The sequence below is a fragment of the Labrus bergylta genome, chromosome 22 (genome assembly GCF_963930695.1).
Source record: "Labrus bergylta chromosome 22, fLabBer1.1, whole genome shotgun sequence".
Lineage (NCBI taxonomy): Eukaryota > Metazoa > Chordata > Actinopteri > Labriformes > Labridae > Labrus > Labrus bergylta.
This window is the reverse complement of record NC_089216.1, coordinates 7,754,686-7,780,628: the sequence shown is the minus strand read 5'-3', so window position 1 is coordinate 7,780,628 and position 25,943 is coordinate 7,754,686. Positions and strand designations below refer to the sequence as shown.

The 25,943-nt window shown below is 42.2% G+C and overlaps 1 protein-coding gene across 2 annotated transcripts in view; it reads right to left on the bottom strand.

Moving 5' to 3' along the window:
* Positions 1 to 20,103, bottom strand: part of slc8a4b (solute carrier family 8 member 4b) — a 98,130-nt gene extending 78,027 nt beyond the window's left edge. The window contains exons 1-2 of one of the 2 annotated variants that reach the window (XM_065950111.1): positions 19,758 to 20,103; positions 19,271 to 19,361 (exon numbers count right to left, since the gene is read on the bottom strand). In XM_065950111.1, coding sequence (XP_065806183.1) covers positions 19,271 to 19,361; positions 19,758 to 19,804 — 138 coding nt within the window. In that variant the 5' untranslated portion in view covers positions 19,805 to 20,103. The remainder of the gene's footprint in view (positions 1 to 19,270; positions 19,362 to 19,757) is intronic. The other variant, XM_065950112.1, reaches the window with a different exon arrangement.
* Positions 20,104 to 25,943: the final 5,840 nt, after the last annotated feature.

The following is a 25,943-nucleotide window of genomic DNA, read 5'->3' as shown; positions in this document are numbered from 1 at the left end:
TTGGCCAACACTAACACAGGCAGAAGCCAAGCCAGAGACAAACACTTTAGGTCACAGTGGGAGCCTTCACTTGCTCCGAGAGATGTTCCAGTACCATTTTATCCTTTCTGCTTTTGAGTTTGGGTAATGGCTGATACCCCGGACCAATACGATAGCATGAGACTTAAAAAAAAAAGAAGAAGCTATAACCCTCTATAGATGGGATATGATTGCTATATTTTTGAGTTTTTCAAAGACAATTCCTGGCGAGGAATTTCTTAAATGGTGTATATGACAGTCAGTAATAAAAGCAAGAGAACATAAATCAATCAATCTACAAATAATCAACTTTTCCCAATGGAGAAACTTTCTTTGACCCCTCTTATCGTACTTCCTGTTATGTTTTTGTCAAAACCTTACTCAAGCTGGAGTCACAGAAGTTAGAAACCATGATTGATATTCCACCACAAGACTACCAGGTATTACTGATTTTGTCCAAGTCCCGAATTCCCATCCCTGCTGAGAGCAATATAACAGCACCTTTAGGATGACTTTGATTTAATGTGTTTCAGGTTTGTGCCGCAGGAGAGTCTCTCAACCAATTTTCAACCAGAGGACATGAGTGCGAGACGACTCGGAAGAAAGCATCCAAAAAATCAACACAGAATCCCCTGCAGCAGTGAGAGGAGAGTGAACTGAGAATGAACCTTTTGAAAGAAAACACCAGAAAAACAAAAAATGACAAAATTAACGAGCAACATTGGTGCAACTTGGCTCCAACGTGGGTCCTGTAAAGTTGAAATTGGACGCAAGCACAGAAAAACCCACAACAACTTTAAAACAGACTCCCTCTCACCCACTCTCTGAACTATTGGAGTGGCAGGACTCACTAAACAAATGCTTTCTTTGCAAAGATAACCCCCAAAGCACAGGATCTGCAGTGGGAACAAACAAACAAACAGAGATTTAAAGAGTTCAAAAGTTGATGAGAAATAGTGAGCTGACCTGATTTAGTTGGACAAATATAATCAAAACATCCCTGGATGCAATAAAAGAGGGAAAACCTATGTTTTATTTCATTCTCCAGCCCTCTCTCCCTTTTCCGCTGTCATCTTACTGCTTTTAATGTGTCACAAAGTGCATCAAATACCCTTAAATCACTAAACTCAAATCCACTTAAAAAAGGCCAAAGGTCAAAGCAGAGTGCTAAGGCTGTGGTCCGACCTGTGGCTCCTTTCCCCCCTCTCTCTCTCTCCCTGATTTCTGACTCTGTCCACTGTTCTGTTTCTAAATAAATGCACAAAAAGCCCCCCCCCCCCAAAAAAAAATCTATTTTTTAGCTTGGGTAGAGAAAGGGCAGGTGTGCAAATTAGCTTCTGATGACATCTTAATGTGATAGATTAAAAAAAACCATGCTTAGAATAAAGATGAGAGAAGAGTCCCATATATTGCATTTTTTTCTTCCTTTATCACAAATTGAGTTTTCGATGCTTCAAGGAGACGCTGATACGCCACCCTTTTTTTTTTTAATTATGACAAATGCTTGAAACATACCTACTCAGGGGAGACCAGAGGTTAGTGGTCTAACTCTAACTTCATTGAATCTCTGAATATTCTTTGATTTGATCACGTTTGTATATAAGAATCCTCTTTTGAGCAGCTTTACATTCCACATTTTCGTCTTCGGTGCCTTGATTGCTTTTTTCGTAGGTGAATAGACGAGGAGAGAGTGACTCTTTAAATAATTATGTAGCGTAGAGCATATTTCACATCCCATGCTGCTTTGTGCTTTGGCTGGTATGAAATTGTGTTTATATAACCCCCTCAGGGCGACTATCGCACACACACACACACACACACACACACAAACACACAGCATAAATGAATCATGCAGCATACGCTCCAATAATATTTGAGTTCCCATCTGCTCTCGCTTAAAGACATCTTGAACTCTTCTCACCTGCTTTACAGTTAGAACACACACACACACAAACACAATTCAGCCCCGCACTAATACAACCAACATAACTAATCCATGTTACCTAATGACGTTGCCCCTGGAGCACACACACAGATGCCGCACCACTCTTTGAACAATGTTACATCGCCCCTTAAGGGGTTACACACCTGCCACAGCTTCAAGAAGACAATCTCTCGTTTGGTTTCACCCACTTTTCTCACTATAGCTGCTATTTCTGCACGCACACACACTGACACAAAAACAAAAATGCTCCTCACACCGATAATCACGCAGAATCCAGCAGCACATCCTGCAGGGACGAACAGGATGCAACAGTAAATGTGCATCAGCAGTATGTCACTTCCAATAATATCCAATTCAATGCGAAATGTAGATGGCTGCATAGTGGAGGAGAAAGAGAACATAATCTCTCAGTGTGTGTGTGTGTGTGTGTGTGTGTGTGTGTGTGTGTGTGTGTGTAGGTGTGTGTTTGTGCAAGGCAGAGAGACATACAGAGAGAGAGAGAGAGAGAGAGAGAGAGAGAGAGAGAGGTAAATAAGAAGGGAGCAAAAGGAGAGTCGAAAGTAGGTCCAATGTTGTTGCCATGGTGATTAATGAGATACAAAAGTCCTTAACGTTATCATTATGGGTATGAGGGGAGCGGGTGATTGTATGCGTGCGTACGTGAGTGTGTGTATTTGTGTGTGACAGAAAGAAAGAGAAAGCAGAGAGCGAGACAGAGAACAATGGAAATGAGAAAATCCTCAGTGAAACAAGTTCAGTCCATTCCCCCGGCTGCTTTTTCTATCTTTAGATCGATGATGTTTTCTTGCATCTAATCGGGACGCCATTCGACAGGGAGGGTGGGAAGAGGTCAATACAAACGCACAGCATGAATACTGAAGGATCTGGAGTGAATCTGAACTTTCGGCACTCCCTGTCGTTTTCCCTTTTGAAAAATTTGAGTTAAACTGCTGCCTGTGACCAGAAAGCCCCCCCCCCCCGAGCAGAGCGAGCCGTGAATACAGAGAGAATAGTTCACAAGGGGACAGAGGTGGCAGCAAGGTTAACATAGTATGTGTGGGCTTCTGACTGCAAGGCTGTCAGTCTCATTCTACAGACGGCTTTTGTAAAGTGTGACGCGAATTAGAAATGTTCTCCGCTCTGTCAAGAGATTTATTACCTTGAAGTGATGTTCAACACGTGACGCTGTGGACATCTGCGGTTGTTCTCCTCATGTGTGTGGCTGTGAAAAAAACAAAAACAAAGTCAGAATCGGCTCTCTGTCATGTGTAATCCGTGTTTAGGCCGGCATTTAATTCACATTCAGTTTTTCAGATATCATTTTCTGTTTTACTTCGTCATTTCATACCCTTGCGTAATTGCACTTCCTGCCTTTAAATATTGTGAGCCCAGCCCTTAATGCTTTCACCTGGGTTGTGTCCCAAATCACACACTCATTCCCTACCCCCTACTCCCTACGTAGGGTCCTCAATGTAGTGGACTATATAATTCACTTAACTGCAAAAAACAATAACCATTTCAGACGGCGCTCGCTGTCTAGACGGCCGCCGATAATGACGTCATTGCTGTTGTCGCACCAGCTATAAAACTCGAAATAAAAGTACTCCACCACTCCACTGACTGTTGGGTTGTTTTTCACCTTATTTATTAGATATCAATGATATAATGTCAGTGAGAGCCAGCGATACTCTCATGTTTTTAAGCTCTTAAGATGATTTTCTGCAGCCAGTAGATGTTAAGTGTGTCCTTGATCACATCAACAAAGTAGTGAATTTCTAATAATGTACCTTTTATAAAATACAGAAAGCTGCCAAGAGATGCTCACTTTAAGAGATTATGCAAAGCTGGTGTCAATGTCTGCAAGCTGGAGATGGAGAAAACAGATAACCATCCGTGTTAGCTAACTTCCTACACAGCACTAAAGAGCAGACAAACAAAGCTGGCGGACATTGAGGAGCTCGAGGGGAATTTTCCTGATAATTTCCTGCTGCGTTCTCACATCAGCCCACTCGGACTTGATGCGGGGGAAAAAAAAAATACTAAAGGGGGTGTGACAGGAGAAACTCTGGGTGAAATCCGAGGGAAAAATGTGCCTGTTTGCGTTCAAACATACAGCTCCTCCGGGAAATTTTAGGAGCTTTTCTGGGAGTTTTCTGCAAGTGAGAAAGCCCTAAAAGAGCGTTGGAGCATTAGAGGAACTTGTAGCAGGTCAATAATGTGTGGCTATAGAAACGTAATCCTGTAGTGCATGCAATGAAAGTACCTAGTGTTACACCTGTATTACATAGAACAACAACTTCCTTTGGCAAATTCTCTTGTATTTAGTGTTTAAGCCAGATATGAAATTAAAAAAAAACATAGTTGTGTAAAGATAATGACTACAATTCCAGTTTAAAATAAAGTTCTTGAATTGTTGACACAGAGTGATGACTAATGTTTACAACACTGAAGACTGAAACACATTTCAGGTTTGTCAAGAGCACGTTCACTGAGGATGTTCAATCCCTCGCCCTCTTTTAAACCTAAGTGTGAGTGTGCTTCCCAAGGTTCAATTAGGGAGTTCTTGCTCCCCGAAATGAGTTAAATCAAGGCTGCTCGATCGATCTGCAGATCCAGAGGTCGATGCGACCTGAACCAAAGCAGGCATGAAAGAGCGTTTGAAGCGTTCGCCCCTCGCCTGACATCCTACTTAACCAGCAGATCTGAGAATAACAAGCGTTCATTACACAGCCAATCACACACCCAACTGCACAGCCACCTTAATGTCCTGTAACACACAGCGTTTGTTCTTATACTTCTACTCTCACTTGTATACATTCATATGCATGTTAGCTGTGTATACTAATGTATTTAAGTGGGCAGGTTTGTGTGGGTGTGCGTGGGAAATTTCAGAGATAACACTCCGCACAGAATCTATTTTAGTCTTTGAAGCCGATAATTTGCAACAGGCTCTCATTGTGAGAGCGTGGATATGCGTGCATGTGTGCGCGTGTGCCCGCTTGTATGTGTGTATTAATGCTTGATATCGCCTTTGATCCGTCTAAAAGCATGTTTGAAGCTGCGATTGGGATCCAAGCGCGCGGCAGATTGTCATGCTGGTAATGGCGGAGAGAAAAGGAGCAGGGTGTTGGGAGGGAGAAAAGTAAAGGAGAAGGAGATACAGCTGGAAGAAAAAGAAACGGAGGAGAGATGAGAATAACTAAGCAGATGATAAAAAAGACTAATAGCATACAGACGATACAGAAGGGGAAATGAGGAAAGTGTCAGAGGGCCCTTTAGGCTGTTAGAGGCCAGAGAGGTTTGATGGTGGTATCATTAGATGGATGAATAGTGAAGCGTGTATAAATGTTTTATTCTACCTCAAGATTACGCCTACATGAGAGAATTAGCTTCATTAACACGGCCCTGGGGCTGGAGGTTAATAACTACGCCACATTTATAAAGACATGATCAGAGAGCAGAGGGGAAAGATAACTGAATGGACTCAGCTAATGGAAAAAGGACTCACTATGAAAGTATTATTCAAACCTAAACCTGGGTTACATTTGGAGTATTAGACCTGCATGCACTCAGGTTTGTAAAGAAGCATTCAAACAAATGGCGTGAAAGCTTTTCCTACACTGCGCACACACCGACAGGAAATGTTACACGATGAAGTGACCGAACATTTCATATAAAAGGGAGAGCACAGACAAAAGTAACATGTGCAAGAAGGACAAATAACCTTTGAGGACGGCTCATTCTCATGGAAATATGAATGTCCTTTTACATACACATTTACATACAAAAAAAGGTTTCTAATTGACATCACATGCATGTTTCAAAGCTTTGAACAGACTGTCATGTCGATGGTAGGCCAAGGTTACGCGTTATTGCAATGCATCATTAAAATAATGCCTTGTTTATATAAAATCCTTCTTAATCTGGCTGACCTGTGACCTCAGTATATATAGAATCCGTTGCAGCTGCATGTCCACTGTCAAAATTATACTGATATACTGAGATGATGGCATGGTACTCAATTCTGATTGGCCTGTGGGTGTGCATTACTACTTAATGTATTATATATCAGCAGGAGTCGTATGATGATTCCTCTAATAAATAATTTAGTTTCAAACTAAAACAATGACTCCAGTATATTTGGGATCAGCTGTCAGCATTAACTAGTTAATCGCAAATAATTAAGGTCTGAAATTAATGCCTTCTTTTTTTTTAAAATCGCAGTTTATCGCATGTTATTTTGTCCCTTTAGGCACACCGTAGATCAGCCCCCGCAGCGTCTCCCTGTAGTCACAGTGATGGAAAAGAACGACAGCGCTGCATCTTTGAATGTCTCCTTTAAATGTCGTAACCTTTGATATACCAGAAGTTCCTTATTTTATTTCAAAATAAAAGCAGGGTTGAACTCAAACAGCAAGGAAAGTACTCTCAGATTAAGACAGTACAATAATTCAAAATAAAAGCCTAACAATTTTTTTTAATATATGTAAAATAATGGAAATTCAAAGGTGCGATTAAAAATGCAACTAATCGCAATTAACTATCAGCCATTTATGGAGATTTTCAAAAGCAATCCTTTGACCGCCCTAGTCTCTGTATAAATTAGACCATGATATGATGGTGTAATACTCAATTCTGATTGGCTGTTTTGTTGTGCAGTTATGTAACATCTTGTAATGTATACAAGCAGAAGCAATTGAGCCACTTTTCTAAACGGTTTCTCCTTTTACTATTTCATGAACAGTCACATGAAGTGTCACCTCCTCGTGCATGTCTGTCGTTACTTGATGTAACACAGTGTCCAGGTGTTTTGTGATTCCTACAGCATGAGTGAGACAAATTAAACAGAGACAGAATAATTGCCTTCATGCAGCTGTGGACTTGCTGTGTGTCTCATGCTGTGAGAGTGTCTCCCTCTAACTGGCCCCGGCAGCTTGACAGCTTTCGAACCGTGGTTTAAGATAATCCCCCATAATGTAATGTATGCAATCTCGCAATGCATATTACATGTATGTTATTACGCAACGCACAATCGCCATAATCTTCCTCCAACTTTCTATGGATGGAGAGTCATGGATATGTTTTGCCCGGGCGCACAAACACGCACTCTGCTCTCCCCGAGCAGAAGTCAGATTGCAGATGTTCATATCCAGTATCTGCCAGCCCCCGTTTGTTTGTTTTTGGCCCTGAGTGTGTGTGTGTGTGTGTGTGTGATGCTGAGAGGTACTGGCAGCATGGTGCTCAGACTTCCGCCCCTTGCTAATGTCACACAGAGAAGATAGCACGGAGCCTGAGGGAGCTAGCTTGCTGAAAAGCGCGCACACACACACACACACACACACACACACACACAGTAGCATGCACAGATGCACACTTATCACGCATAAATAAATGAAGATGAACACTGAGAGTGAACATTTTAACTTAGCTTACTCATAAAAGCTCGCCATGCTTCCATGCGGGCTCTCCTATAGTGTTCCATGTCTCATTTGGAATTTTTTTTTTTTTGTGCTACAGTGACTTGGCGACACACAAACACACGAGTGGACACACACTTCTTTGCAAGGCTGTTCATTTAAGTGTTATTTCTCTGCTGCTGCTGCAATCATGATACCGCTTGAACACTTTCCATGACATAGGAGTACAGTAAAACACTTTTTGTATCTCACACACACATAAACACACACGGACTAAACACCAGCCATCCTGAGGGAATCCTCGCACTGTGAGTGTTTGCACTGCGTTCACCCTTGATGCCCGCACACCTGAACTAAAAGCTTCCCTGTATCTTCTGTCACGGCTATTTGCAGCAGCGGAATGTTTACTCGGAGTGACTTGCAGTTTTAGCCGCGGCACAATACAAGAAAAACAAGTTTGAGGGGACCAGCTGTGACTTTCCTAATAAAGCGTCGTGAAAACAGAGGATTGAGCCGGCGTGACTTGTTTAGAATCAAAGTGTCAGCAGTGGTAACATCAAGGAACGGGGCATTCGCTGCAAGATGGGCGCATATGTGCAAACTGCTTCACTGTGAGGGGGGAAGGGAGAGGGGAGGGGGGGGGGGGGAGATATTTGTGGATTCTGGATTCAGTTCAATTAATTTCCATCGTTATCTGTCTTCTCTTGTTTATTTCATCCCACTGTGGTTTAAAGCCTTTTGTTGTTTCCCTCCATCTCTATCCATCCCCCCCCCCCCCCCCCCCCCCAATTCTCATCTTCATCATTCTTCCCGCTCCACTGCCTCCTCCCTGATTTCCTTCCAGCTAAGAAATAAGTCCACAAGTCCTTTGGCTCCACACTCAGCCATATTCATAAGAGCTGGCACTCGCCTGCTGTCTCTCCCCTCCATTTCTTTAATTTTACAAGTGAAAACCCATGTGGTGACGAGAATTACCGCTTCTACCCGATGAATGCCAAAAAGAGGTGTGGCACGCGAGTGTGCATGCGTGTGTGTGTGTGTGTGTGTGTGTTTGTGTGTGTGTTTGTGTGTGTGTTAGTGATGCCAAGTAGCAGTGCAGTTTGATAACAGAGCAGATGGATAACAGGAGCGTGTTTGATTTGTTTGTGCTCAGGAAATGGGAGCACCAGAAAGCTGTGGTAAATCTACTGATGTTAAATGGAACCGAGTCTTTCATTAGCTCAATGCTCTCTTCTATGATGCACCGGCCTTTCTTTATAAACACTCAATGTCGAAAAGGGCGTTTTCAAAAAGCTCTTTATTTTCAGCGAGTATAAGAGAAATGCGATTCACGCTGACACTTGTGCCCTTTTGAAATCAGTCACAGTGAGGACTTAGGCGCTCAGAATGGACACAAAGCATTACCATTAAAGTAAGGAAAAGGGAACATGTCGTTGAGATATTGCACTCGCACAGCTGTAGTGTGCGAGAGTCTATGAGGGAGAGGGATGAAATGACGCGGCAGAGGGCCTGCCATAGCATGACAACAGAGTGGATTATGGGTGTTTAGGAGCAACTGTTGTCCACTCCTGATTTATTTAATTTATTTTATACCCTCGACCTGTCTATCACTTATGATCCCCTGCTTTAATCCAATCAGATACATCGCCAGGCACGACAACTCACACACACACACACACACACACACACACACACACACACACACATACAAACCACCCGGTCCAATGAAGCTGACACTTGCAAGATCGCACAATCACACATGCATGCACTCGTGAACACACCGTCACTGACAAATCGCATGCAGAAAGAGCCCGCAGTCATGCATGCAACGTGGAAGGGGAGCTTGGTTGTGTGTATTTGTGCGATTGTGTGTGTGTGTGTGTGTGTGTTTGTGGCTCTTATCAGATTACATAAGCAAGGTTTGGGTTTATGCTGCTGTGACAGATTACGCACAAATGAATAGAGGATGAGGCCAGGCGAGGGAAGGATAGAAGCAGCCAGGAGAGAAAAGACTAAAACAGATAAGTAAATTATGGAATATAACGCAAGATAAAGCGTTTCAGATCAGGGACGGGTTAGACCTCGAATGATTGAAGGGACATTGAGCCGGGCATGAGACAGTAAAGAGGACATACGCAGGGCTCGTGGTGGGAAATTGAACATAAAGAAGACAGAGGAGAGGAGAGGCAGATGGGATAAAGGGAGAGAAAAAACAACAACCAAGAAGTGGAGTGATGGAGAGAGAGGGTGGAGGAGGGCCACAGGTGAGGAGGCGGCTGGAGAGAGTATTTGGAGCTTGGAGGTCGAGGGGAGAGGAAGCAGCACAGAGGGATTAAGGGATGTGAGAGGACAGAACAGGGAAGAAGAGACAGACAGGAGTGAAGCTGACGAGTCAAAGAGGGGGAAAAAAGTGTAGGAGCAGAAGAGACTGAACAGGAGGGGGGAAAAAATGAGCAAGGATGATCGAGGCAGAGGGATCCAGAAGTGACAGTAAAAGAGGAGGAAGCAGACAAAGACAAACAATACATGTTGCTGTATTTGTTCCACTAACATTAGAATAACCATTCAATTTAAGGTTAAAGCTACATTAATCCATATTTATGACATATTGAAATGGGCAGGATGACCGTGTGTGACATAAGAGAAGGCGCTCATGGTGACAACTCTGCAGGTGCAGTGAGCACTACCGGGCGTTTTAGCACCTTTTAGCTGATTGTTTTTGGTTTATAGCCGACAATAATGATTATTTCTTCTTTTTTTTTTTTTTTTTTGCTTTTCTCCACATGCTCTCACCAAAATTGTTTCCAGCAGGAGTCAGCTGTTTTCAGTCACGATAAACCCCGCAGTACACGACCTCTGCAGCAGCAAAATGTGGATTACATGCTGGAGGCTATAGCTTGCGAACACATCGGGGCATTTAGAAGCAAAAGAGATTTATATTCATCAGGTGGTCATTCATGTCGTGTCTGTCATGTCCGTTGCAAAAGACATGGGGCGTTACAACTCTCAAGATTAAGGATTTCTCTGGATTTGATGACTGATGGAAATATTTGAGGTAATGTAAGTACTCAACAAACAAAAAAAAACTGTTTATTACAGGTTAAGTCAATTTTTTATGAATTCAGATATTTTGGTGTAAAAATTCTACACATTACACCTTTAACACAAAAGAAAATATATCACTAAATTGTGTTCATTGTAAGTTTGAATTCCTCTGGTAAATTATGTGGATATGAAATATGGTGCCCCAATTTTGAGGAGAAATAAAACCCAACAGCATCCATGTGGAATAATTTGATCCTCCTTTTTTCAGCATATCCTCTTACCACTTTGAGTATGTTCGAGTGGTTGTTTGGGAGTGTGTAACCATCTTTTAGTACTGACCTGAGGCTATTACTGTGTGCAGTGGGGCAGAAGAGAACACAAAACACGGTGCCATTTGGGCTTTTTTCGGTCACAAAAGCATTGTTGATGGATGTTAAGTTGTAATGTTAAGGCTCTTTCATGCACTTGATGCTCCACCTGTTCCATCCAGTAGGTACATGTGGGTGCAGGCCTGCGTGTCGGGTAAGCTCTTTGTGCTTGCTTAGCTTTAGTGGGGTCGTCCTCATTCACACTCATTTTAAAAGTAATTTGCCACTTTGCAATTTTAGCATTCAAACTTTATAGAAAGGGCTGCAAATGAAAGGTTGATGCAGTTAAACAAGTTAAAAATGGACTCTTTAATTGATTAGAGAAGAAGAATGAACTGGTGTTGTTGGAGTGTGCAAAAACACAAAACATCAGATAGTTAGTATGTGAAACAAACTTCAGATCAGGGCGCAATATGACTCCTTTTTATTTTTAGGGTGCACGTTCATGCTTCTTTCGGTGCCATCTTTTTATAATGTCAAAAAGTGTTGTAAACTGTATATATCTTTATAAAGTAAAAGTCTTCTCACGAGTAGAGGAAATCCACATTTTGTGTGTTTTGAAGAATAATTTGGGGCTTTGTTTTTGTGCCGTTATTTTAGTGATAAGACGGTGGATAGAGTTGGATATCAGGGAGAGAGAAAGTGGGGACAACATGCAGGATAGGAGCCACAGGTGGGATTCTAACCTGTGCCGCCCACTTGGAGGACCACAGCCTCCGCACACAGGGCGCGCGCACCAGCCACCGGACCTGTAGCACCCCCGCAACATTTTGTGTTTTAACACAAATTTGTCAAATATAAGTATTTTACTGTATTTGTTGATAATGCATTTTTTTATATATATATATAAAAATGTTTACGTTTTAACCTAATACACAAATGCTTACTAAAAGTCTGAGAAGGGGAGAATTGTGTTTTGTTATAAACTGCCACAAGAATCCTTTTTTTAGAGCACGTTTCCAAAGAATCAGAGAGACAGACAGAGGACAGACCAACTGGAGGGAGGACGGAGAGAGCGAGACCGACATGGCATGAACATGAACACAGCAGAAAATTAAAGAGGGGAAGCTGTGCGAACAGGGTGGAGAAGGAAAGAGAACGAAGAAATGACAGGGTAGAGAAGGGAGGGAGGAGGTAGAGGGAGTCAGAAGGAAACCACAAGGGAATAAATCCGTGCTTCAGAAACAAGTGCTTCATCTGTTCGACAACCGGTAGCCTCTCCAGAGAGACTCACAATCTCCTCAATGTTGCCTCAATGCTTCAGAATCCTCCTTTAAAAAAAAAAAAAAAAAAGAGCACGCGCTGAAGCTTTATGCAACTGTTCACTTCTTCACATAATGCTCATTGGAGCTTGTCCACTCAGGAAAGCTTTTAAAAAAAAAAAAAAAAAAGGCCAAAGGATTCTTCATCTGAACCGATTTTCACACTAAATTTGATACATCTGTGATTGTCCATTTTTTTACACCGAGCGTCCCATTGATGAATTGAAAAGAGCAGATTGTTCAGAATCTGGACTTGGAGAGCGACTGCGAAAAAGGACAGAAGCATGCTCGTGTTTATTTTGTCTTCCTTCTGTCTCTTCCTTTATCGTTCAGAAAATTGTAACCACCTTAGCCGCTTTTCTCCACTTAGCGCTGTCTAGTGCTGCCAAGCGTCAAGCCATCCCTGGCATGCTTTTTTTTTTAAGCGAACAACAACGACAACAATAATAAAATGTCCAGGACAGTTTGCCCCGTGAATCATCGCATTCTGATCACAGACGAAGCGAAAGACCCAGATAGCTGCAGACACAGAGGAAGACTCATTTACAGACACAGCTGTCACCAATCCAAGTGTGTGCGTGTGTGTGTGTGTGTGTGTGTGTGTGTGTGTGTGTGTGTGTGTGTGTGTCTCATAGCTGAGGTTACATTTAAAACAAATGCTTCCCTCCACCTTGGTATTTTCTATTTTTAGCAGCAGCAGCAGCAGCAGGACGAGCCTCTCTGCATACCAATGACCCGCTCATCTTTAACCATCACCTGGTGGGATGACAGTGATTATGACATCATCAAGTCTTTTAATGTCTGCTTGAAAATGTTGGTTCAGTCACTTTAAGGATTTTCCCCTTTAGTGCAAGAGAATGAGTGCAGGTGTGAGGGCCTATTTGGGGGACTTTGTGGTCGTCTGTTTTTGTGTGCCGGCCGGCTCTTGATTAGAACTACATCCAGACCCGTGACCTCGAGGACACAGAAAATGACAAGTGAAGGAGCAAACATGTGGGATAGAAGCGCATCTTTAAAGATAAATGCGCTATAGAGGTCAAAGGGTCGAGGTAAATAGTACTCCCTGCATGATCCTGTAGACATGTAACGCCTCAAACCAGAGAGAAGAATTACCTGCAAACATTCAGAAGTTTGAAAACTGTTCAAAAAGTATATTCTGCGTGAACATTTTTTTCCACTCGAGTGCAGATTTAGGAAGAGGATTAAAGTGAAGCAATACACTGAAACGTTTTAACTCGTACAAATAAAAGATTTAAATCAGCGAAGTTAAAAATGCAGCATTGCTGAGTTCAACACCAGAGGAACTTTTTTATCTAACTTTATTTGGCCTCTTTTTAACAGTAGCTGTGGTAATAAATGTTTACTTCTGTAAGCGAGTCAGACTGAATTATAGCATTTGTTATTTGACCATAATTGTGTCTAAGTACAACGTTGGTCAGTAAATACTTAATAGGTTCCCTTAAGATACAAAAAATCCACATCATGGCAATAATAAAAATGTTAGGGGAAGTGGTTTGTTGCTTACTGAGGGTGGTTTCCAATCAGGGACCTGCCCAGATCCGAGTATGCTTGACCCCAAAGTCTGGTTCGGACTACATACACAAGTGTACATGGGCACTGACCGGTGTTATAATGTGAATGCAGACCAGCGAAAACGCCCTAAAGCTTCTGGGCAGAACTCCTGCTTTGTGTTGATTTTTGGCCCCCACCTGTTAACAATGTGGTAAGAGTAATCTCTTGAGCCATCTTGTTTTGAACATAAGTAGTTTTCTGTTACAAAAAAATCCAACAAATCCTTTATTCAAAATCCCAAACATGCACCTCACAATGAATGTCCGTCATGCAAAATGTTTTAAAGGTTGTTTAGGCAGTGTGCTGTTAATCGCCTTATCTTACATCTTTGGCATATACAATAACTACATGTGATAATGAATCTCCTCTCTGATGGTCTTGTTTGTTTTGTAGGTCATACAGACCGCATCATCATTCATTTCAGTCTGTTTCATAACCCGCTTCAAACTCCTCACAGGCGCTTTCACATCATGTTTAATGAGAAGCTAACTCTTGCTAGTTTGGCAGCAATTGTTGTGCCAACAGCAACAATCTGTTTGATATGGTTTTCTTGTTTTCCCCACTTCTAGTTGCTTTAACTGTTAAACTTACATAATATTCCATTTTTAATCAAATATTTAAAAACCAATCTGGGGCTTAATAGTCTTCGCTATCCAGGATGATGTAAGCAAGATACACAGACTTCATGGCAGGGCTTTTTAAAGTCAGCGAGGAAGGCTCCCGCACACTGTCTCGCTTTATGCTGACATATTTATTTGATCAAACGGCGTTTCGGTCTAACCGACTTTCATCAGGCATACCTGTATGATAAAATGAATGTGTCAGCATAAAGCCAGACAGCGTGCGGGAGCCTTCCTCATTGTCTTCAAGTTTTACCCTCCTCCAGCGCCCCTGTCTCACATTCCGGTGCGCAGAGATTTTTTTTTTTCCCAACATTTTTTCTGTATCGTCTGTTTAAAATGTGTAAATGCACTTTGATAGAGCTTTACAGTACATGTGCTTAAACAGGAGTGAGTGAAAAACAATAAATCTCCCGCTGCTGCAACAACTAATGAGCAGAAAATGTAAGACTGCAAGATCATACTGTCACCTCTAATTTGGTCAATATGATGATAGAGCAAAAATGGTGCATGCTGCATTCAGTGCTGCCGGCTATTAACGGCTCAGTTCATCATCTGCCACTTTACCTCCGAAGGACTAAGTGAGATACACGCGTGTGAGGGCCAAATCAGTCTGCCGTGCAAGTGAGATCACTGTTGGTACATCAAAAGCTGCTACCCAGCTTGGAAATCACACCGTTTGGCAATAAACGTGTCAAATGAATCCCTGAAGTGATGCTTTGGGAGTGATTGGAAACGGAGTGGAATGAATGATGTGAAAAGCCCAGCCAGCCTGGTCGGCCCCATGAGGGAAATTAGTGTGATATTAGGTCAGCACTAGTCATTTTTATTGTTTATTTTTTTATCTTGGTTGGTGATGCATCCATGCCATATCTGACACCTTTATTGGTGCAACCCTCTTTGTAAGCGATAAAGGAATTTTTATGGAGTTTTTGATTTATTTTATACTTGGTTTAGGTGCAATACCTTGATCTTACATGTTTCTAGGATTTTGTCACATCAAATTGGGGTCTGCAGTTGCTCAGTCTGTGAGAACTGAGTCTGTACTGGGTTGGGAACTTGAGGGTTGCCGGTTCAAGTCCCAATACAGACTTGAAATCGGGACTGGTGACTGTAGAGTTTCCGATTCATTTCCAGAGTATACTGCCCAGACGCCCTTTAGCCAGGTGCTAAACCCCCAATTGCCCATGGCGCCAATACCTGTGCAGCCCCCTCCCTCTGACATCTCTCTGTTAATGCACGTCTATAGATCTGGTTTGTGCTTTGGGGTCTACGTGTGTGTAGCATGTCTCACAATGACAGATAGAAACTTTGTGACTTCTCTCAGGATTAGTGGAAGTGTATAGAGTGTTCTTCTTAATTATTCTTTCTCCTTACAGTCTAACTTGAGACAAAGGCCATGTTTTATTATTTAATTCTTAAGCAGAAGCTTCATAAACGCCTGCACAGTCTGTAGCGTTTTTGGTTTGATGGACTACTTTGACAGTTTGTCCCTTGGCCTTCATCCATAGCCTCCATTCCAGGAAGTGTTAAGTTGCCGTTATGTGATGTGGCATTTGGGCAGAGCAGGCAGCATTTTGGCCACTGACTACCATGAACGTCAAAGAGTGCATAAAATAAAACAGGATAGGCCAACGACTTTGTGTCAGAGCCAGAGGAGATGAACCGGGCGATCTATCACTGTCCTCACATTCTATTGTTATAGGGACTTAATTAATCAACCTGTAGGCAGGATGCCATGCTTTTTAAAGCCTTGAGGTGGGACTCACAGTAAGGTTGTTGTGGTTAAATGATAATGCCTCAGGAAATGATCCTGATTAAAGGGGCAGTCAACACAGGAAAGGAACATTGAGTGAGCTTTTTGATTCGAGCTGTTTTCCCCAAACTGGAAAAAGCATACTAAATGAGTTTGCAAGTCAGTAAAAAAGCTTAAGATGATAAATGATGCCAATGCTTTGAACAGCACACATCAAGCAGATGTTCCTTATAGAGGAAGACTCACAACTCTGTGAAGTCAGAAAGTCTGTCCTTGTTGTTGTTCTAGCCAACAGGAAGTAGCTTACACTGCTAACACTATCTGTTTAATTTGTTGCTAAGCACTAGCCTGCCTGCACTAAATGGTGCGTTCCATTTATGTTATATCTCGGAGCTGGGAATGACGTCACACCCCAACTAACTTGAGTTCCAAGTTGTGAGCTGGCAACAAGTCGGACAAGCAACTTGGAAGCTCATGATTCACTTTTTTTTTTTTTTAATGGCTTTTTTATTTGACTTGTATTCAGTTAATTTACATATGAAGTGAATCAGTCATATTGACTACATGTTGGACACTTTGGGGCTCCACTACTGGCCTACACAAAATTTTAATTTTAGGCTCTGACTCACAATCAAGAAGGTCCATGCCCTCAGTAAGTGTTTTAGCCCTGTGGGCATTGGAAAACAATACGGTTGGAGTACCACCTCAAATAACTATGTAAACTACTGTCTAATTTCCCCTTTGGTATTCTTTACTAAAGCCTCTGCTCCTGGCTATGTGAGTCATTCTTCTTCTTCTTCTTCTTCTTTTTTACTTCCTTGTTATTGTCAAAATCATCTTCCTGCTGCTGCACCATTCAGAACACAAGGCATCTATCTCCAGGGCTAACAACCCCCAATGACACTACTAGCAGCATGTAACACACACACTCAAAGGAAAGAAGAGGATTATGACCACAGGGACTTTCCTGTCCCTCCGAGCTACCAGCCAGACACGCCATGCTGACAGTAGCGGGATCCCAGGGGTCAGTAATCAGTAATGACACAAGTCACCAGAAACCAGTGCCAGTGATACACATAACCAGATTAACATGGACAAGAATAGAGGCCAAGTTGTGGGTTACCACCTTTTCCAGCGGGCCGGTGAGTGTGTTGTTTAAGTCATTAATGGATTAGTTGAGGATACAGTCGCAGGAAAGGAAGCCACAGACAGAGAGAGAGAGAGAGAGAGAGAGAGTCCCGGATATTTTTGGCAGCAACACAAACATGTAGAGACTTAGCAGGTACGGAGGCAGCATGCATAATGTGCAAACAAAAAGCACACAAATACATATGTGGGGACTATAAATGTGACAGCCTGACTAAATCAATGTCAATATTGGTATTTTGTGGACAAAATAATGAATACATCTATGTGTTTTTTGTCTTCCTTCCAAACGCCTGGTTTCTCTGGCCTTGCAGTCACTTGCAGTCAAAGCTCAAACGGGATGAATAACTGGACAGATGGAACAAAATCAACACAAATGTCAGGAGAGCCAAAATAGACACATGGTGTCCCGAGTCTGTCGAGAGCAAAAATGTACACAAAATAAGTGGTGTGTCTTCAAATAACAACTCTGACACTGATGGAAATTTACTCGGATACATCACCACCCTCATCTTGCCTGAAGAGTTTTTTTTCTGTCATGTTCAATAAAGGGAGACAATGTTCTTAGAAATGTAACTCCAAAGAAAGTTTCCTTCTAATCTTTTAAACGTATAATCTTGCTGCCAGAAATCATCTGAATACACTTTTGACCCGTTGCTATACTGCTGAAAATAGCTTTGCATGTCTGATCGTCGAAAAATCAGACAGAGTGTTTGAGTGTCCAAAGTGTTGCCTCATGTATCACCGCCATGCAGACGTGGCCCACATTATCTTTAGTAAATGTCTATACTGGATTGTAGCTGTGAGCTAGGCAGCATCAAAGCTGCTTAACACAAAGATTTTATTGTTGCTGATGTAAGCGGAAAAAATGGTTTTGGATACGTAGATGAGTGCAGCCTATTGCCTTAGACAGCTTGGGCGCTTGAATTATTGAGAGGACGGCATGGCTTTATGTTAATTATTTATCATTATGTATTGGTTCTATTCCCATCTTCCTAATTTTAAGTTCAAGTAAAATAAAAAACAACTACAATCACCATTAAGGCATCCATCCCATTGTTTTTATCATTATCTGTGGAACCACAATTATCGTTATGATCCCCATCATAATGTACTTTGAGTGGCCTGAAGACTTGAAAGGCACTTAGTGCAGTCCATTTACCATTTAATACAATGCAGCAGTTAAACAACCACTGCATGCAGTCATTTTCACTAAATCATGCAATCATAATCAAACCTATCACCATGTTCACTGTCATCAACTTCAGCTTCCTCGCCATCATGATCTCATTAGCTTGGCTATCAACATCCTGTTTTTTCCCCCTTCTAAAACCTTGCTGAACTTTTTGTTTTAAATGTCCACATCTTCATGAGAGTATTCAACAACAACAACAACAACAACAACAATCATCATCCTCATCGACCCCGTCATCTTCCATCTACACCGGTGTCAGTCAGTCAAGCAAACTTGCTTGATACCTTTGCAGGTTAATGCAATTAAAAGTGCCTCAGGGCGGGCTACAAATGACTTGCAATCTGGAAAATAAGACAGCACACGGGTAAACACTAAGCCCTATCTGGAGGTAAGGCCCACAGAATTCATAACAGGAAACCACACCACCATGAGAACCAATTAACCATGAATAAAGAATTGCAATCCAAGAGATGACACTAAACCACTCGATTTTATTGGACGCAACACGATACAATGTAATACACAATATTGCACTGTAGATTCAAATTTTTGGGCTCAGAGTAAAACCAATTAAATCCATTCACAACCATCCTCATAACCATCAACGCTTCCAGCACTACCACCATCACCACTGGCCAGAACAAAAAGCTTGTATATCTATTTAACATAAATATCTCATTAAAAATGAGTGCAATATAGGGAAATAACTCAACGCATGCAATATAGGGAAATAACTCAACCTCTTGTGCATTTTAGTTGAATTATTCCATCATCATCGTTTTTCCCCACCTCCTGCACCTTGACCTAAGTGCGCAGACCCTCGGTGTGTTCACTCTCCCTAACCCTGATCTCATCCTCCCTCACCGGCTGCACGTCCTGCTCCCGTCCACAGCCTCTCTGCAGCTTTCCAATTAGCGTTTTCTCACCAAAGCTTCATGTCCAGTAAACAAGTGGAGTGGGTGCTGAACTGAAGGCGTCTCCCAGACAGACAGGGTAGGGCTCTCTGCGGTGTCGCACCTGAGAGAGAGAGAGAGAGAGAGACCTCTGGTCACGCATGGTCTGTCCGGTCTCGGCGCATTCCTCCGCGCTCCTCTCCCTCAGCTATGCGATCACTTTCCCTTTTCTCCCTCCCCTCCTTGATCTCTATCTTGCCAGGTTGTGTGCTCCCCCGTTTACGCACGCATGCACCGATCTGTGCAAATGACACCCCCCCCCCCCCCCCCCCCCGCTGCGATTAACCGACTGTCAAAGTGATTGCACCGAGCGTACACTGCTTACCGTTGGCTGCCTCCCGCCACACACTTGGGCTACAGCTCACACGGGCTATGGTTATAAGAAACTAAAAACAATTGACAGAAATCTATCGTAAAATCAGCCCAAAAGCGATGTCAATTCACACGTGCGTCCTCTTACCGGTTCTGTGCTCTGAAAGATGTCCAAGTCGGGATCCGTTCATTCATTCACTTATCCTGTTCTCATCTGTCTGTTCATCCTTCCCTCCGTTCCGTCCCTCATTCAGCTGCTGAATAAAACGGCACTTCTCCTCTGAAACGGCGGCGACGGCGACAGAGCAGGCGCACTTCACCCGTTGGTTGGCTGCGCGCTCTTGCTCCCTCTCTCTCTCTCTCTCTCTCTCTCTCTCTCTCTCTCTCTCTCCGACAAGGAGCATCTCCTCCCTCTTTCTCCCTCCTCTCTTGGGCAGAACAACAAGTCAGAGGACGGCAAAAGGATGGAACCGAAAAAGAAAAAAAGATGGATAGAGTGAGGACGGAAGGATGTGTGTGTGTGTGTGTGTGTGTGTGTGTGTGTGTGTGTGTGTGTGTGTGTGTGTGCACTCCCAGCAGCAGCACTGAAAAACATAGATCATTGTTGGAGTGAAAGAGGTGAGAGTGGGGAGTACTGGAACAGAAGAAGTGAAAGCCTGCATGCAGAAGTGAAAAGCAGAATGGGTGGAAAGAAGAGACTTTTTTTTTTTTACTAAATATCCTATTTGAACATAGGCGACAATAACATTCAACTAAAGAAGACGAAGATAAGTAGAATACGTTAATTTTGTGAAGCTTAAACAAAAATGGGGGCAAATTATTTTTCTTGACATGACCTTATATGCTGCATGTCTTTCCAGATCTCCTGCTCCCTCGTCTTCCTGTAAGTCTGCCTTTTTCAAACAAAAAGTGACATCAAGGAGCCCCGTCACAAGACATCTTTGTCCACCAAGATTGTTGGAGAGACACTGATTTCAACTTGAGCTTGCACAGCGCTTTTCTAATCTTCTGCCTACTCAAAGCGCTCTTAAACCGCAGGTCACTCCACACACCACTTTCACACACTGATGGCAGAGGCTGCTATGTAAAGTGTCCATCAAAAGTAACTAACTAATGAGTAACTAATGAGTATTTGCTGATTGGGTAAATGCTGTTTTGCCTCTCAATCGAGGAAGGGGGGAAGAAGGATAGCCTCTGATAATGTAAGGGGGACAGAGATGGATGATGGTGAGAAGGGCGGTAAGAACATCTCAAAAGTGGACAGTGAAGAAGAAAGAGCAGAGGAGGAAAATCAATGATGAAGAATATGGGGATGGCTCCTGTGGAGATGGAAAAGATCAGAAGCACGAGGGAGTGCAGGAGTCAGTGTAAATAATGAGCAAGAGGAGGGGAGTAGTTTTGCATTATCTGTCTTCTCGACACAGTTGATCAGAGTTCTGTCTCGGCGTGAAGCATGGCCTTTACAACGCAAAGTTAGTTCCCACCCCGAGGGGATATCTCTCTCACAAACGCACACAGACCAAACTTTTACATACGCTTAGAGAACACACAGCCAACCATGTCCAAATTCATTCCAGCTAAATGCATGAAAGCAAATTTATAGCTGGACAAAAAACACATTTGCGCACACATGCACATGACAAAGTATTAAATATGCATGGCCCGAACGACGCATACAGGCACGTGTTCAGTCATAACACATGCCATCACATCGAGCGCGCCCACACACATTTGAGCTCATCCTGAGACCAAAGTCTGGGAGTGAACAGAGCGCAGGATTAAGTGAACACTTGTGCATGTAATATCAAAGCGCTTTATTAATGAATAAATGCGGTCTGTGTTTGGGAATGGGGGAATTATTCTTCTTCAGAGTAGTTCCATTGATAACACATTCAGTTTAATCTCCTGTTCGATTTTTTAAAAGCAGAACGCCGGAAGTGTTCTGCACTTTTGTTATGGCAGAGAATCAACAAGCTTGTTATTTTGTCTCTCAAACATTCATTCAGAACGCAGAAGTTCATACATTTTAAAGAGACCATAAATGTTTAGAGTCACCTTTAAAATTGGCGGTTTCGTTCGTTTCATTCCACTGGGCCTTTCTGTGAGGCGTTGTATTTGTCCAGGACTGCTCAGGGTCCCTCTGGGTAGCATGACTTCCTCCCTCGGTCAACGACTCATTAGGTTAATATTTGACTTGACATTGCCTGTAGGTGTGAGTGTGTGTGTGTGACTGATCATTTGTCTTTATATGTCAGCCCTGTGATTGACTGGAGACCTGTCCAGCGTTTATCCCACCTCTTGCCCAATGTTAGCAGCAATTGGCTCAAGGTCCACACACAACCCAGAGATCCATCACTGGTATAGATCAGTGGTTTCCAGCCTTCTTTCTTTGGAGCCCTCCAGCACCAACACAAAAAAGTTGATATTGCTTTCAAAAAATAACATGAATTATTTTCTCTAGAATGAAGTTCTGTGCCAATCTAACCTCAGAGCTGACAAAGCTGTATCCCCCCCCCCACCCCCCCCAAGATTTTTAACAACCCTCCCTTGGTGGGCCCAGGTTGGGAAATCCACAATTAAACAGAGGCCTTCATTTTGAATGCAGAAAAATGCTTTTAAGACAAAGAGAAAAAAAATAACAAGAAAATGGACCAATAAAAGTGTCTTGTTCAAATAAGCACTACTGTATTCAGGATCGATACTTTTTAAACACTGAAAGCTAGCAGCCATTGATTAACTGTCCCAAACTAAAGAACTGAAATCACCCAACTGGAAATACTAATTGTGTTACTGCTCTATGGTTGGTCCTATTGAAGAGAAAAAAAGGTGAATGTAAAGGTGATATAGCTCTAAAAACGAGCATCTTAAACCAGAAACAAATGCTTTTACAGCATTAAACACACTTACATGTTTTTAAAGATACATTGGATACATGGGATTATTGTTAATTAAAGTCAACCACATACCGCCTTGCTCCCCAACTCTGCTGCATTCCCTCCTCTCGGCAACAACATCAAAGCTTCACACGATCAGTGCCTATTACCCCTCCCCCATCGCCTCTGACTGTGTCTTCCTGCATTACCACCATATTGGCAAACAAACCTCAACGATATCTTCAGAAAAAGCTACAGTTCTACCTGTTTCTATGGCAATGAGGGAATATGGCGAGCCCTCTGTCTAACTACTGTAACTAGTTGGAAACGATGGCGTTTCCACTATAGGCGTCTATAAGTGTCAGTGTGAAGCGTTTCTGCCTCGGGGGGTAATTGCTGTTATTCATTAAATATTTAGTTTGTTCTTAAGCTTTTGACTTGTGAAAACCAATGTGATGTTGAAGAGTTGTGTTCATCATGCCATCAAATCACTCAAAGAAATGATTTATCTTTATAATGGGTACTTCAGTCCAATTTTAAAACATTGGAGAGAGCCATCTCCCCCCCGCCCCCTCTTCCCTAAAGTCGATGTCTACAGAGGTTGCCATGTAGCGTTTAGCCAGCTCTGTATCCATCTTGAAACCTTTCTGCTCACTTACCTCTCTTCATCTTAAAAATGTAGAGGCTTTTGAGGTCGGGTAGAATCAGTTATAACTGAACCAGTTTGCTTTCCAACTGAGGGGCATCCAAAACGGCTGTGCGGGGGTGCCTTAGAACCGCTTAATTTCGCCAGTATAAACAAAAAAAATTATCATTCTGGTGTCATGATTTGGTTTTGTATTTGAGCTTCCCTGTTTTATCCCAGTGTTGCTTGTTTCCCTTGTGTGTTAATGTTTCCTAGTGTTCATGGTTTCCTAGTTTTGTCTTCAGTGTTTCCTGTTTTATTTTCTCATTTATTATCCTCGTGTATCTCTGTGTTCTAGTGTGTTTTGTTTCATTCTTGAGTTCTGTGTGTCTTTAGTGTTTCATGATTTAGTTTGTAGTTGTCCTCAGTGATTCTTGGATTCCTTCCTCTGTGTGTTTCCCAGTGTGATTTCCCTGATTGTCCTTACCTGTGTCTTGTTAGTCTCACCTGTGTTTGATCTGCGTTGTTGTGAGAGAAGCCAGCACTTCCACATAGCATGTTTCCTTAATGTCTGATGATATAATAAGGTTATTTTAAATTGTCTTCCAAACAGACAAAAAAGTGTCATCTTATCTTAATTTAATTTTCCAATAAATGTGTTTTTACATACCCACAGCATATTGCTACAGAAAAACTATTTTTTAATCCACCAAGGTCAGACTAATTGTGCCTATTATTTGATTCCAAGATGGCAGCCGTCTACCAAATTTCCATGCACACCCAAATCCAAATGTCTGTGTTAGCAATATTAGAGATCAGAAAAATAAAAGTAGGACATTAACTTTCTCTTTGGTATACGCTGCAGGCTGTGACACCTGTCTTTAATTTTTCCATTGAGACACTTCTTACCAGCTGTGTTTATTAAGCTGCCTTTGAAATGACTCCCTGGATGAAACAATGCATGCCGCTCTCTGTCATGTATTCCACAGATTTTGGCAGACAAACTGTTGGCACATCACAAAAGCGAGTTCAAACGAGGCTAGTTCTTTTTCACACAGATTTGGACCCTGTGCCATTTCCCCCGTTCCATTTGAGTCCAACTAAGCTTTTCTACGATGACTGTGTTCAATATTCACAACAGTAAGCAATTAAACAACACAGCGGCAGCTGGATTATATTCAGATATTTGACGTGTTTCCTGTTCAACATGCACACATTCTAATGTGAAAATAATTATTAAGATCATTACATTATTAAAGTCATTATCAACAAATGCAGCAGTACAGCAGAACATATCTGTACAGTGAAGATGTTCTTCCAGAAATGATTTAGAGGTGTGGAAATTATCTTACTTTTTTTGCTGTCTTGCTTTGAGAGAAATCAAATGAGAACAAAGCAAAAATCTGGTTGCTAAAAATGGAGCTGCTACCAATATGCTAGTTTAGCATGACATTGAAAACTTGAATCCTTTCATAAAAAACAGTTGACTTATACGTAACAGTCAGGATAGATTTCTGTCTTAAGTCACTAAAACTACTTGCTAAATTTCAGGGGTAAAAATGATGGTTTGGGTTTAAACAAGCTCCTAAATAATACAACCAACAAAGACGATGTATTTGGCCTGATTAATGCATGCTGAATTAATCAATCAATCAATCAATCAATTTTTATTTGTATAGCGTCAACTCATAACAAGTGTTATCTCGAGACACTTCACAAAAAGCAGGTAAAATACCTTACTCTTTGTCTGTTAACATTACAAAAGAGCAGGTAAAAAGACTTTACTCATTGTTATGTTACAAAGCTCCGGCCTATCCATCATGAGCACTTTAGCAAAGCAGCAAAATTTACATTGGTAAGAAAAAACTGCCTTATTAAAAGGCAGAACTCTTCGGCTGGATCCCCGGCTCATGACGAAACAGTCTTCACAGGCCTAGACTGTGCCGGGCTTAGAAAGGGATAGGGGGAGAGATGGGATAAGATGCAGGAAGAGGGATAGGGAGCAAGGGGGTGGGGGGAGACAAGCCGTCCATCAACAATCCGGTGGGTAGGGGTTGTTCTGGCAGGCCGTCAACCAACGATCTCGAGGAGCCTAAGAGAGCACAAGAGCTCCCAGGAAAGTAGGTGGTTAGTGACTGAAATTTACAGATAGATACATGCAGTAATATGATGTACTGTATATGCAGAGAGAGAGAGAGAGAGAGAGAGAGAGAGAGAGAGAGCAGTTGTTGTTGAATGTGATGCACTAACCAATGAGGAGCTTGTGTTTCGGCTGAATTTCATCTGAGAAAGAAAACCCAGAGAGGAGATTATGGATTGATGTTGTTAGACGCCCTGCTTCCATTTGAGGGAACAAAAGAATGGACTTCTCCTAATCCTGCCAGTACATATTGTGTTAACTTAATATTCCTTTCTTTAAACTGACATTACTGCCCCAGTACACTGACTGAAAGTGACGGCTGAGAGTGATCCTGATACTATCCTTAGCTAATGTTAACCGGCTAATCTTCTGACCACTCAAAGCGCTCTTACACTGCACGTCACATTAACCATTTCACACACCTTTGGTAGAGGGTGCTATGTGAAGTGCCCAACTGCTCGTCAGCACTAATCTCCAAGCCTTTGAGGGCAAAAATAGGGATTCAGCAACATTTTGACATATGGATTAGGAGCTTCTGATCAAACCAGCAACGTTTCGCTGCCATTGATGTATCTTGTTGAACCATCAACCCAGCCTGACTTGACGCTTTCCCCATCATATATTTCAGAACTGAGTGAAAACTGAACCTGAAATACTAACACAGGCTAATATGACTTAGTAGCTGTGTGTTTCCAG